The 14,198-nt window shown below is 43.8% G+C and overlaps 1 protein-coding gene across 1 annotated transcript in view; it reads left to right on the top strand.

Annotated features, from left to right (window-relative positions):
* Positions 1 to 14,198, top strand: part of LOC124798817 (neural-cadherin-like) — an 858,611-nt gene that overhangs the window by 538,985 nt on the left and 305,428 nt on the right. Inside the window, exon 3 of the mRNA XM_047262347.1 lies at positions 14,109 to 14,117. Within this exon, the coding sequence (XP_047118303.1) occupies positions 14,109 to 14,117 (9 nt within the window). The remainder of the gene's footprint in view (positions 1 to 14,108; positions 14,118 to 14,198) is intronic.

Genomic DNA, 14,198 nt, shown 5'->3' with positions numbered 1-14,198 from the left:
TGTCAACTACCCTCTCCACTGAAAATATCGTCTATACGTTTACATGTGTTTACGTGTCGTGAACATTGTTTCCTTACTAACGGCGTTGCAGAATTTAGGAAAGGCAGTTTGTAAGACAGCTAGTGTAAAACACCGTAAGTAAAGAAACAAGATTCACGACACGTAAATAAATGTAAACGTCTGAAGATGGGATGAACATGAATATAATTTAAAAACGCGATTTCGAAGCATAATTTACTGGCGAAACGTGTCGGGAAAAAGGTGGCATTCATATCGGTGGGTTACCCCATAAACTTTAACGTTCTGACTGTCTGCACAAGGAGCGCTGCTGTCGCGTCACGTGATGAGCCGGTTCGCCAGCGTAACTTAGTATGTGAATCAAGCCCGCGGCTCACCAAAGGGCTCCCGTGCCTGTCCTAAGGGAAGGGTCAGAATTGCCTCTGAATTTCCTACATTTCTCTGGAATCCAAACTGATGTTCTGTGAGGTTGGCTTTTCCATTCTTTAAATAATTCTATTCATTATTTTGCAACAAAGATTTTTCGTATCCTGTAACTTTGGTGGTCACATAGGACAAGAATTACGAGCGCCCCTACACAGAAGGATCGTGGTATGCTGTGCTGCGGAGTGACAATCTTCCAAATGCAGCTGGGGAGTAGGGGCCCTCCGTAAGGGTATTGCTCTGCCAGGAGAGCGCCCTTTCCTCTGGCGCGTAGCGGCAGTTGACAGATGACGAGTTGCTGGGATGTACGACTGCTGGCCAGACGCAAAAATATACACGTACAGCTCCATATTTCTCGGCGAGGTCTCCGCGCAAAACGCTGCATTTGTCTGCGCCTCGCGACTAGTTTTTCCGTGCCCGTCCCGTCTGTGAAAAATGTACTGGCCTGTGAGTGGACCCAGCGCTTCCGCCGTTTTGACGTCATAATCAATCCGGAGCCCGCCGCCGCATCCGAGGTCGCTAACGCCAAAGATGTACAGACGAGAAACCTCCGTTAGGGGCCGTTGGCGCGAGCAGGGGTGCGGCGCGGGGGGATTCCAGCAGTTCCATTAGATGACGCGTGACGGACACGGGGTGAGGGACTGCCCTTTAAAGTGCCTAGGCTGTAGCAGGCAGTGGACATCTCCACTACCACTTCCCGTTAAACGCCAATACAGAGCAACACGTGACGCCGGATGACATTCTTGACCTTGTCACAAGCCGACATCTGCAAATGCACGTTTTGTGCCGTTGAAACTCGTAGCGTCAGCAAATTAGTTGTCCTGTGATGCTTAGATGCTGGTGATGTAGGCTGTCGGCACCGTTGGAATTATTTCACCAACTACCGAACAAGATCGCACACTCATATTAATTAGACCAATATAAAAACAAGCAGTCACTCCGTTACAAGAGTCAGAAAACAAATTGGTTAAATGCTCTGGTCTCTCACTCTCACACATACTGAGCATAGCTAACGAACCGAACATAAACTCATGCTGTCAATAAGCCTGAGTTGAATAAAGTAGCGGCTAGTTCATAGCGATTTTATAGCAGCTTAATATCTCTCTCTTTCCAAGCATTTATCCCGACTTGCGGGGTCTGCTGGTATGGTTAACCGAGTTTGGCGTGTTAATTTTAAGGGGTGGCCTTCCTGTCGCCCCGCCCCCCTCCCTCCCCCCTCCGGGACGGAATGTGTGTATCCCAACTGTATGCATCTATTGTGATCCATGGAATAGTGTGAACGAGTTACAAATGTCTGCGAGTCGGGTAATTGAGGTGGAGCATGGGGACCAGCCCAGTATTCACTTAGCAGGATGTGGAAAACTGCCTAAAAACCACATCCATGCTGGCTAAGATAAGATAAATTATTTTCTGCTTTTCAGTCTGATTTAAGAACGTTGTATACTATAAGACCGTTTTTACTTAAAAATTATTTTCTGCTTTGTAGTCTCATGTGGAGAATTTTCAGTCGTTTTTATGAGATTACAAAAGGGACATTTCAGTCTTTCTTCACATTATTCAACCAGTATATTGCTAGGCCTACATATAGCTCGTGAAAAGATAGTGAAGGTAAAAGTTAGATGACACAAAGCACCCTCCGCCACACACCGGACAAGAAAGCGAGTTAATACCAGACTGTCGCGTAGTTATTACTCATCGGAAAGTTAGTTTAGAGTCAGTTGCAAAATTTAGACAGAGAACAAAGCGGTATACAGTATATCTCTTCTCTCCCGCTCTGTCTGATCAGCTATGCCGGTCTGCTCGCGAAGCGCCTGAAACGCATTCCGATACTTACCTGTACAACACACCAGTCCTGCAGGGCAACTGAGATGTCAGGCGTTACCATCCTTTTCACTCCCACCATTACCTGTAGCGAACAGACCAACAGAAAGCGAGTTAATACTACACTGTGATGCAGTTCGAAGCTATGCTTCATATTTTAGGCAAGTTAGTTTTAAATCAATTGCAAAATTTGTACTGAAAAGACAGACAGACAAGAAAGCTACCTCATCAAAACGTCGTAAAATGTAAGACTGTTGCCTCCAATAGCAAATCCAGTACCAGACGTTAACAGGCAGCGTGTGAATGCGTCCAGAACGGAAACGCCCAGCTGTTGCTGCTTCAGCCATTTTGTGTGCCCACACAAACGTGTACGGTCAACACAGCCCCCTCCCATCCTGGACTGTCAATCACTCTGTTATTTTGATCGAGGTGCAGGCGGGGTCAGCAGCCCCCCGTTCGGGGTCGCCGCCCTGGAGTGCCCCTGGTGAGAGCTGGCTGGCTGCTGTTGTAGCGACACCGCCGCAGCGCAGACAAGAATAACACGGGGGGCGGAGGGAAGCGGGGTCCCTCTGTCAACAGCTCGCGTCCGCCTCCCTGTTTCCACTCTCGGCGTCGCCTTCCCCGTCTGGCGAGCCTGCTCTCCAAACCACGTTGAAATTGTGATATAATGGTCGCGCGGCGTTCTCTGCCGTTCGTGTTGCTTCCCACCCCCCATTCCTCACTCCCCTCTCCGCATCGTACTTTACCGCGTGTTTCTTTTCCCGGTCCTCCACCGTGGGTTCCCTTCCGAGCACGGTGTCTTTACCCAGTCTCTTTGCCCGATTGCTTTCTACAAAAACCGGCTGTCCACTGATACGATGTTGGCATTCTCTGCTCGTGTTATTTCAGCGACAGTGTGTGTGTGTGTGCTTTCCGCCTCTTATTTATCTTGTGTTAACAACGGGAGAACACTGATGATGCAGTTTGTTTTTGTGTAAAAATATGAGGACAGTACATTTTCTCGTTTACTTTCGTAGAAATCTTGTAAAATACACTGCGCAAAAAAATTATAGGAGCACTTTTTTTCGAAACTCAGTAATTCTCTCTCGTTGCGACGTATAAGTTTGAAATTTGGCTCCAAGGTGCCTACAACCAGTGTTTTTTTTTCTAAAAAAAAAGGTTTGAGGGTACTCCGACATGGGATATAATGCAGCGAAAATTAGTTATAACTGAAGCATGGGATACCACCCGTCTGCTTTTAGCCATGACGTCATCAACATGTCGAACTACAAAAAAAAAAAAAAAAGGTATCAGACTCTTTAGTTGACTTTACAGCTCAAATGAAGCAGGCGACACCGAGAAACACACAAACATACAAGAGAAAGTGGTATCGGACACTTCAGTTTACATCACCTCAAATGAAGCATGCGATTTGAGCGTACGCATATCCGTTTAGCCCACTATTAGCGGGCGAAGGCACTACATGCTTGTCGAACTGGCTGCCAGCGATTCAGTTGTTGAGAACGGTTGCCGCAGCTTCGAAATGCTTGAAACAGTCAATGACATCGATTTTCCCACCAAAAACTGCACTGGTGTCATTCGTATTGCAATTACCAACACGAAAAAATGAAATAAAAAATTTACGCCAGTGAAATAAAACTTTGGCACTCTTCCAAGTTCTCAACACCGTAAAAAAATTACTTTGTTTAGGGGTACGCATTCCCCAGCGTTCCCCCAGAAAAACAGCACTGCCTACAACGCTGCTCCTCTATAATGGTGTAAAAGCTTGGCGCCCTGCAACCTCACCGTCGGGCTCGGGGATGATTCATACAGCAACATGTCGACAAAAAAAAAAAAAAAAAAAAAGAGCCACAGCTCATAAGTTGATATTGGCTGTACGATGCGTTAATGATGTCACATTGGCACCAAATTTCGCCACAACTTCGCCAAGCGCTACCGTGGACGAGTTACACGATGGGAAGGCCGTCACAACCCCTTTCACCTACATTTCACCCTTTATTTATTTATTGTTCCGTGGGACCAAATTATGGAGAAGTATACATGGTCATGGAACGAGTCAATACATGAAATTATAACACGATAGTAGAAACAGATAAAATGAAATATAATAAACATATTCAGGCGACAAGTCGTAAGTTTAAATAAAGAAAATCAGCAATGTGACACTGGAATTTGCTTAATTTTTCAGCTCTTCCAGGAGCTCCTCGACAGAATAGAAGGAGTGGGCCATGAGCAAACTCTTCAGTTTCGACTTAAAAGTGTTTGGGCTACTGCTTTTTGAGTTCTTGTGGTAGCTTACTGAAAATGGATGCAGCAGAATACTGCACTCCTTTCTGCACAAGAGTCAAGGAAGTGCACTCTACATGCAGATTTGATTTCTGCATAGTATTAACTGAGTGAAAGCTGCTAACTCTTGGGAATAAGCCAATATTGCAAACAACAAACGACATTAAAGAAAATATATACTGTGAGGGCAATGTCAGAATTCGCAGACTACTGAATAGGGGTCGACAAGAGGTTCCCGAACTTACACCACACATAACTCCAACAGCCCGTTTTTGAGCAAAAAGTACCCTTTTGAATCAGAAGAATTACCCCAAAAAAATAATACCATATGACATAAGCGTATCAAAATATGCGAAGTAGACTACTTTTCGTGTTGAACTGTCACTTATTTCAGATATTGTTCTAATGGTAAATAAAGCAGCATTTAGTTTCTGAACAAGATCCTGAACGTGGGCTTCTTTTGGCGCCTCTGCGACGGAGGTCAGAACAGCGAAACAACTGTGTTGGCCAGCCGGAGTGGCCGAGAGGTTCTAGGCGCTACAGTCTGGAACCGCGCGACCGCTACGGTCGCAGGTTCGAATCCTGCCTCGGGCATGGATGTGTGTGATTTCCTTAGGTTAGTTAGGTTTAAGTAGTTCTAAGTTCTAGGGGACTGATGACCAAAGAAGTTAAGTCCCATAGTGCTCAGAGCCATTTGAACCATTTGAACCAACTGTGTTGAAGTGACGCTGTTTCGTTATGGGTAGCGGAGGAAAAGGTTTCAGGTACACTGGCGCTCTGAATCGACACGAAAAGGCCTCTGGAGATGGCATTAAGGGCGTTAGTGAAACCACGCCTTTCCCTGGAGCGCAGCTTCCCAAACATTTCGCGGTCGAAAACGTACTCAGAGTATGCTTGAAACGCCCAAGGAATGGCAGCAGCGTCGAACGTCATCAACAATGTTGTGCTGTTACTCATCGTGTCGAGCTATCTTTTTCGACTGCAAAATGACCCTGAAGGAAGTCGTGATATCATTGACGCCCTTCATGACTCCACATGATGCAAATTCGTGTCGATTCTTAGTGTCTGTGTGGCTGAAATGTTTTCCTCTGCCACCCATAAGAAAACCGGGAGATTTCAAGGGTTCTGAAGTCCATCGCAGATGTGTCAAAAGAAAGGGTGAAATATGGGCAAGACACCGTGTCAGGTCCTTCCCATCGTGTGTGACACGGCCACGGTGGCGCTGGGTAGAATTCCTGTGCTGTGGTCTTTCTTTCGCGTGTGTCGACACCTTGCTGTTTGAAGACTCGACGAACCCGATGGTGATATTGGAGGGCGCCATTCTTTTGCATCGCTGAAGAGGAAGGTTGTAGGTACCTATGAGCCAAATTCAAACTTCCATGTAGCAGTGGGACACCATTACGGGGTTGCGAAAAAGTAATCCTTTAGTTCTGTTGCGTAGTGTATATTTACGAAACTCACACACCAGTATTTTGGAGGTCATTGGAGGACGGTACGCTTGCTCAGCTAGGAAACGACTAGGAATTGGAGAGGGGAGAAGGATCCACGAAAATCTGTAACAAAATAGCTGGTCGGGGAACTGAACCTAAAGAGGACTTCTAATGAAAGGAAATAAAGATCGGCATTACAGAAGTAAAAAGAAAAAGCGACATGTCACAGAGGGGTGTGCTTAGACGTTCTGTTTGACAAAGCAGACAGCTATAGAGCGGAAAGTTTGTATCACCAGTTGAGGATTAGAATGTGTAGCGCAGATTATTGAGTATGCTGTATGAAGATGTCATGCAGGGCTTAAAAGATTAAATGTAAATGTCAGATCAGACGAAACATTGGTTCAGATTACGACATTGCAGCGCTTGTGTTGTTCAGAAGTATGTCGAAATGTTCCTTGGAACATGTATGCATGTCCGAAGGAACAGGCACTGCGACGGCTACACACGTTATGAAAGAGATGTAATGCATTTTCGTTGTCGCCATTCCATTATACAGCTGATGGTTGTCCACATTCGCAACTGCGAAAACACTTCCTGTATTTCGTAACGACTGTAGTCGCCGCTGTATCTGTCTGTTCCTTCAGACATCTTATCATATCCGAAGGAACATTTTATCGTACTTCTGAGCAACGCAAGCACTGCAATATTATAATTAGCCGCCAACTCCAGGGAAACGACTTTCAATTAACATGTCTCCCCTGCACAGGAATATACATAATGAATGTACCGAGTGAAGGTTGTAGACACATGGCTGACGACGTACGAAAGTTTGGGTCAGGCCGTGAAGAGTGCTCGGGTAGCCTAAGGGTAAGGTGACCGCTCGCGATAACAGGAAAATCCGGGTTCGAATCTCGGTCCGGCACAAATTTTCACTGTCGGCATTCCATTATACAACTGACGGTTGACCATATTCGTCACTGAGAACACATTTCATGTGCTAATTCAGACTATATTTGAAGAAGCACAAGGAAACGTAATTAAGGCACGAAACTATCCTGTTACAGGTCTTGAGTACTGTTCGTCGGACTGTGGCCCTCACCAAGCTAGATTAAGGGAACGGACAGAAAAGACTCAACGGTTTGTTTGGTAGAGTAATAACGTAAGTAACGCAGAACATGCCTGAAAACTTGCTACGGAAAAAATTGGAAAAATAAATCTCGTAACTTAACTTGGAACCAAGCTAGCTAATGACAACAATCTCAAATAAGAAATAGTTAATAGGCTCCAGAAATAAATGACTGTTATTTTGCAATGCTGGACATGATAAGAAGCAAATTTACGTGACAATTTTCTAAGATAAACACATATATAAAACTCTTATCATATCTGTTGTAACATACAGTGTGACGTTTGGTGAAGAGGTGAAACTAAAAATAATTTAAAGAAAATTTTCAGGAAGATATTTGGAAAAAAAATTAAGGTAAAATCACAGCAGAACGCAGAAAACTATCAAACGCAGAAGTCGATGAATTATGCAGAGACTCTCACATTCATACCCAAAAGCAAATCTTGCAGGCTTTGTCGGATTAGACACGGACTTCGAAGGTCGGAGACTTCGGAAATATTTGACTACGCTTCTTTGACCACATCGGAGAAGATAACGAAAATCCTGAATCTAACGAACTCAGAAAACAAATGTCGAGACAGAACTATGTAGCAAAGCATTATCGCTTGTTTTAAAGGCTTTTGTATTTTTACTTTTTTAACATTTAATTCCCAAGCTTCAGGAGCCTGGGCGGGCTGCTGCGAACGCTCTGTCTCTTTGGGACCGATGCTCAAACTGCTTTAAACATTTTTGATTCTATTTATTTGGAAAAGGGACGAAGGTATTGGCTTAATATCTCGTAATTAGGAATTTATTTGGAAGGACTTGGGGGAGAAGGGGAGCTATGGCATTCGGCTTAAGCCGAGGGAATCTTCTGGACATCTTGGTCTGGTCTGTAAGCATTGTGAAATGAAGAGCCTTCATTGCGTGCGGAGCTTGTTAATAACAACAAATAAAATTTCATAGGAATTCTCAACAAACTACTGTGGGATAAATTACAAGAAAAGCCTCGCGCGTCGCGGTCGTCCTTACCCGCGAAATTCCGAGATCCTGCCTTCTAAAACGACTCAAGAAACATATTACGTCCTCCAAAAAACATCTCCAGTGATGACTGGAATACTAAAATTACAGAAATTTGGTCTCTTACATAGGGGTGCCAACAGTCTTTCTTCCTGCGTACCGTCCACGAATAGAATAGAAATGGCGGAGAAATTGTATTATTACTGTATTTTTACACAATATACCCTCTGCTACACAACTCACGGTGGCTTAAAAAGTACAGGCATCAAACCATTACGAAACACCACTGAGTAGGGTCTAGAAAACTGAGAACTAAAAACGCCGGTGGTTAGAAAAACTTTTGATTAATGTATAGCCGGTAGGTGTGGCCGAGCGGTTCTAGGCGCTTCAGTCTGGAACCGCGCGAGCGCTACGGTCGCAGGTTCGAATCCTGCCTCGGGCATGGATGTTTGTGGTGTCCTTAGGTTAGTTAGGTTTAAGTAGTTCTAAGTTCTAACGGGACTGATGACCTCCGACGTGAAGTCCCATAGTGCTCAGAGCCATTTGAACCATTTTTGGTTAATGTATAAGAGTTCGAAACTGTAGCCACACAGGATGCTTTCTTCCCGTCTGCTCTGGGTTCGTCTGTTACAAGAACTTTCTTACGACTTTGTGTTGCGTGTCCGAGAAGCCCTTGTACCATTCTTCACTCAGAGAAATAAATTGTTGCATCATTCGTGTCTCTACGTAAAAGAGCAGCTGGGTTTCAAGTTTTGCCGTCAGCAACGCATGAACACATTAGAAATGTATTAAGGTACCAATGATCACAATATCTGCACGTTTATCCCTAAGACCCTGTACAATATGTTGTTTTGATGTAGGTGTATGGCCACTTCTCGGGCACACTGTATTTATGCCGGCGCGCCCTGATCTTTTCTGTGTTTGTACAAAACCTCGCCCAGATTTCAGAACCTTGAGACCCCCCATCCTCTATCGGATGAGGACCCGGACAGTGACTGTTTTGAAAGCGGAGCCGATCCCCGGGACATAGTTTTAAATCAGGGTGCTCCTCGGCTGGCTACTGTTTGGAGGTTCCAGCGTTTACTTTCGATGAAACACTGAGATATTCCCTTTAGGGCTGGAGGGCGGGGCGGAACCGCCAGAATTACACATTAATGTGAATGAAGCGGTAAATCTACGATCGGCGGGCACTACGCTGCTGTTATTAGGTTCCGACGGCGATCTCACTGAAAGGGCGGCCGTATAAATTATTCATTTGATTCGTTTTTACGACGTGAATACATTTCGTTTCCAATGAATTCATTCATGAACAGTAGCGGCTACACGCGTAACCGACCGCGGAGAGGAGTTTTGGTTTCCAGCGCCGACGCTGCGCCTTTAATTGGGCGCTCCACCAGTATTTTATTGGAACTGTCCCGCAGCTTCGGTGTAAATGACTTTTTCTGGCGCATGATGGCTTCCTAAACTTCAGCAGAACCGGAATTTTTACGGTAATGGCAGACGCGTTGCTGCAATGAACAGGGGGAAAAAATGAAACGTGTTTCAAGAACAGTTCATTTAAAGAAAAATACTGATATTAAAGCTATGTTGCATCTGCGGTACTACTCTGTAACGTATTTACGTCATCGTAGCCCTGTTTTAATGGCACGAATTCAATTTTTTTCCTTATAAAAAACGTTTTCAAGTGTGATACAGAAAAATAACCTGTGTCAGCCGGCTCTGAATTTATGTCAGTAGCAGGAGAAGGTGATTCGAAGATCTCACTAAAATACTTGTGGACGTCGCCCTGTCAATTACTTAAAATGCTAAAATACTAAAACAGTGTAGCTGCAGCCTTCCTCATAGCATAGCCTATACCTTGTGGAAGAAAATTACAAGACGGCCGAAACGTCCACTGCTCTAGCATTTTAAGTATCTTACGAGATGACGTCGCATTGCAGCGGGAAGAATTTTAATGAGATTGTCATCGGCCATGGCTGCTTACGAATTTATGTCAGGACTATGCAAAGTTTGTCGATTTCGAGCGTAAAAGCGCGACAAACGAGCAGAGTAAATGTTCTAGTAATTTTTCTTAGCTTTTGTAAAACGTTTGTTAACAACACGAGATGTGAAGAAGTCATAGATTAAGTGTTATAAGTTACTTTATCAGCTCTACATGGGGGACCAATCAACACAGCTGGCTTCGTTTTAATCACTGCATTCGTACAACAGCAGTCGCCACCACGTGCTGTATCTTTCATTCTCGAGATTTAGAGAATATTCCGCCTGAAGTACTGACATAATTTTCATTACGATATTTGTCTTTCGAACAATGATTTTGAGGAATAAAATCACATACTTTCTAATGATTTAGCCATTTTACTGGTTGTTTAGCTCCACGGCTGTGTATTATATTACACTACTGGCATTGTAAATAAGTATTTAGTAGTTGTATTACACGTTTATTACCTTATAAATAAATTTTAAAAAATTATTTTAAATTCAGTGCGTTAGTATTTGTAAAATGATTCTTTGATATAGCGTTCATTAAAAAATGACGACCATGCCACTTGGGACCTGTGGAATGGTACATTAGCTTATTTGTTTGAGTTGTAAATATTTGCCATGTATTGTTGACTCAAACGGCTCTGAGCACAATGGGACTTAACTTCTCAGGTCATCAGTCCGCCAGAACTTAGAACTACTTAAACCTAACTAACCTAAGGACATCACACACATCCATGCCCGAGGCAGGATTCGATCCTGCGACCTTAGCGCTCGCGCGGTTCCAGAGTGTAGCGCCTAGAACCGCTTGGCCACTCCGGCCGGCATGTATTGTTGCTTTTCTGACATGTTCTACATCCTGGAGGTCCTCCTCACTACGAATCAATTGGAATGAAAGTAAATCTAATCTAATCCAATCACAATACGCCACTCACTATTCGTGATGAACTGTGGTATCGTGTTGAAGCTGCATGGGCAGCTGTACCTGTATACGCCATCCAAGCTCTGTTTGACTCAATGCCCAGGCGTATCAAGGCCGTTATTACGGCCAGAGGTGGTTGTTCTGGGTACTGATTTCTCAGGATCTATGCACCCAAATTGCGTGAAAATGTAATCACATGTCAGTTCTAGTATAATATATTTGTCTAATGAACACCCGCTTATCATCTGCATTTCTTCTTGGTGTAGCAATTTTAATGGCCAGTAGTGTATTTTAAGAAATACAGCAACCAGCCAGTTATATAAATACGCGTTTCAGGCTTTCTTCCACCTTCAGTTAGCGTAATACATATTCCAATCTTCACGTAGCAATTGGTTGAGCCGGCCGGAGTGGCCGTGCAGTTCTAGACGCTACAGTCTGGAACCGAGCGACCGCTACGGTCGCAGGTTCGAATCCTGCCTCGGCCATGGATGTGTGTGATATCCTTAGGTTAGTTCGGTTTAATTAGTTCTAAGTTCTAGGCAATTGATGACCTCAGAAGTTAAGTCGCATAGTGCTCAGAGCCATTTGAACCATTTGAACCAATTGGTTGAAAGCATCGACTGCAGCTTGGTTGCTGCAGCTGGCTTTCTACTTTCCTTCATGTTGTTCCAATTTTCGCATATATAATCGTCTCACAAACTTATGCATTTTAAGATTGACACACCAACTTTCTCCTCTGAATGTGTGTTTTGTTTTAGAATGAATGACGAAGGAATTCGAGGTGCGTCGCAAGTGGTTCCCACAACTCCTCCTCAGATAAAGCTATCCACAGTGAAGATAAACGCTTGTTACAAAACAAACTTCCCCTGCATTACTCCTCTCCATTGCGGCACGTGCTCGACCTGCGTACTGCTACCTCATTTTAAAATCAACCAACTTAAAATGAGTGCACTATACTTACTGTTCGTAATCACGTGATTGCTGCACTCCTTACTTCTGAACTGGCAGAAACTGGAAGACTTTAGGCTGTTAAAGCTTCGCGTCCGACAACAGCCGATAACAGTAATAGTAATAATAATAACAGTAGTAGTAATAGTAGTAGTACTGTGTACAGCACTATAGTAACCCTTCTGTAGTTACTGCTGTGTCGTGCTGTCAAGTAATTCATTACCCTTTTTCGAAGCGAGTAATGAAGCAGTATCCGAACTACTGCAGGTACTATCTACAACTTGGAGAAGACATTTTCTTGAGATGTTACGTTTATACCTCACTTTTATCATAAGCGATGCACAGGAAAAAGCACAACATGTGTGTGAAAGGGTGGACTATGTGAGGAACCTATAACCTCCACCGCATTAATGCTACTAACTGAGAAAAATTGATAATTGATTACTTATATAATCAATATTAGAGTCTTACAGAATTGTTGTAATAGTAATGATCTTTTGAAAGTAATTTGGTATCGTCACTGAAATAGATTCGAATCTTTTGGTTTTTAACCCTCAGAAAATTTCATTGTACCCCTCAGGGAGTAATTACCCGCATGTTGCAAACCACTGTTTCAGTGTTTTCATTTGCACTCTTATAGCCATTATATAGCTTTTTGACGTCACAGGATAAAGACGCACACACTTGTCTCAAGATTATGAGCCGCAATTTTTGGTCACTCGTATCTGGTGATTTTTACATCTACATCTACATGGATGCGCTACAAATCACACGTATGTGCATGGCAGAGGGTTCATCGAACCACCTTCATAATAGTAGTCTACTATTCCAGCCTCGAACAGCGTGCGTAAAAAACGAACACCTATATCATTCCGTGCGAGCACTGATTTGCCAGTTTTATTATGATCATCATTTCTCCCTATGTAGATCGGTGTCAACAAAATATTTTCGTATTTGTAGGAGAAAGCTGAAATATCGTAAGAAGTTCCCGCCGCAAGAGAAACCCCTTCGTTTTAATCATATCCACCTCAAACCCTGTATCATGTCCGAGACACTCTCTCCCCCTATTTCTCGATAATACGAAAAGTGCTGCTCTTCTTTGAACCTTCTCGATGTACTCCGTAAATCCTATCTGATAAGAATCCCAGACCGCGCAGCCGTACTCCAAAAGAGGAACGGATAAGCCTAACGTAGACAGTCACTTCAGTAGATCTGCTGCATCTTCTGAGTCTTCTACGAATGAACGCAGTCTTTGGTTGGCCTTTCCCACAACTTTTTCTGTGTCTTTCGAATATAGTTGCCCGTAATTGTAATTCCTAGGCATTTTGCTGAATTTACGGCCATTAGATTTGATTGATTTGCCGGCTGCGGTGGCCGAGCGGTTCTAGGCGCTACAGTCCGGAAGTACGCGGCTGCTGCGGTCGCGGGTTCGAATCCTGCCTCGGGCATGGATGTGTGATGTTCTTAGGTTAGTTAGGTTTAAGTAGTTCCAAGTCTAGGGGATTGATGATCTCAGATGTTAAGTCCCATAGTGCTTAGAGCCATTTGAACCTTTTTTTTTATATTGAATTATCGTGTAACCGAAATTTAACGGGTTCCTTTTAGCGCTCATGTGGATGACCTCACACTTTTCATTATTTAGGGTCAACTGCCAATTTTCGTACCATATAGTTATCTTTTCTAAATCGGTTTGCAATTTGCTTTGATGTTCCGATGAGTTTACTAGGCGCAAAGAGTCTAAGGCGGCTGCTCATATTGTCTCTAAAAAATCGTCAATATAGATAAGGAACCGCAGAGGGCCTTGTGGAACGCCAGAAAACTGAATCTCCCGATTTTTGGTTTTTAACAATGGATTGCTTACGACTTTCTATATGACACTCGTAAATTATATGTGTTTTTCTTTTTAGAATAGAAGGAAATTGTGCTTCGTTGTAAGCTGCGTGTGCTCTATCGTCGACTCGTGGTGAGGACGCCTGCTGGCGAGTGCATGCGTTGCGGGCAGTTGGGTTCCGCTGTTTGGTGTTTGGCCACCCCTTGTTTTCTTTTGTGCGCGCTCCGCCAGCCTGCGCTGTGTATTGTTTTAATTTGTGACATCCTTTACAGCCACATTAATTGTTTCCCTTTTGTTTCTTTTCCACGCTGCGCGCTGCAGGAGTGAAATGTAAGTACCGGGCGAACAGCACTGGCTCTTCTTTTTGTGACTGCCCTGTACTGTGCATGCTTTTGTTTTGCCGCGGCATGC

This window comes from Schistocerca piceifrons, chromosome 5 (genome assembly GCF_021461385.2).
Source record: "Schistocerca piceifrons isolate TAMUIC-IGC-003096 chromosome 5, iqSchPice1.1, whole genome shotgun sequence".
Classification (NCBI taxonomy): Eukaryota; Metazoa; Arthropoda; class Insecta; order Orthoptera; family Acrididae; genus Schistocerca; species Schistocerca piceifrons.
The sequence above is the reverse complement of the archived record's forward strand: the minus strand, read 5'-3'. Positions and strand labels throughout refer to the sequence as shown.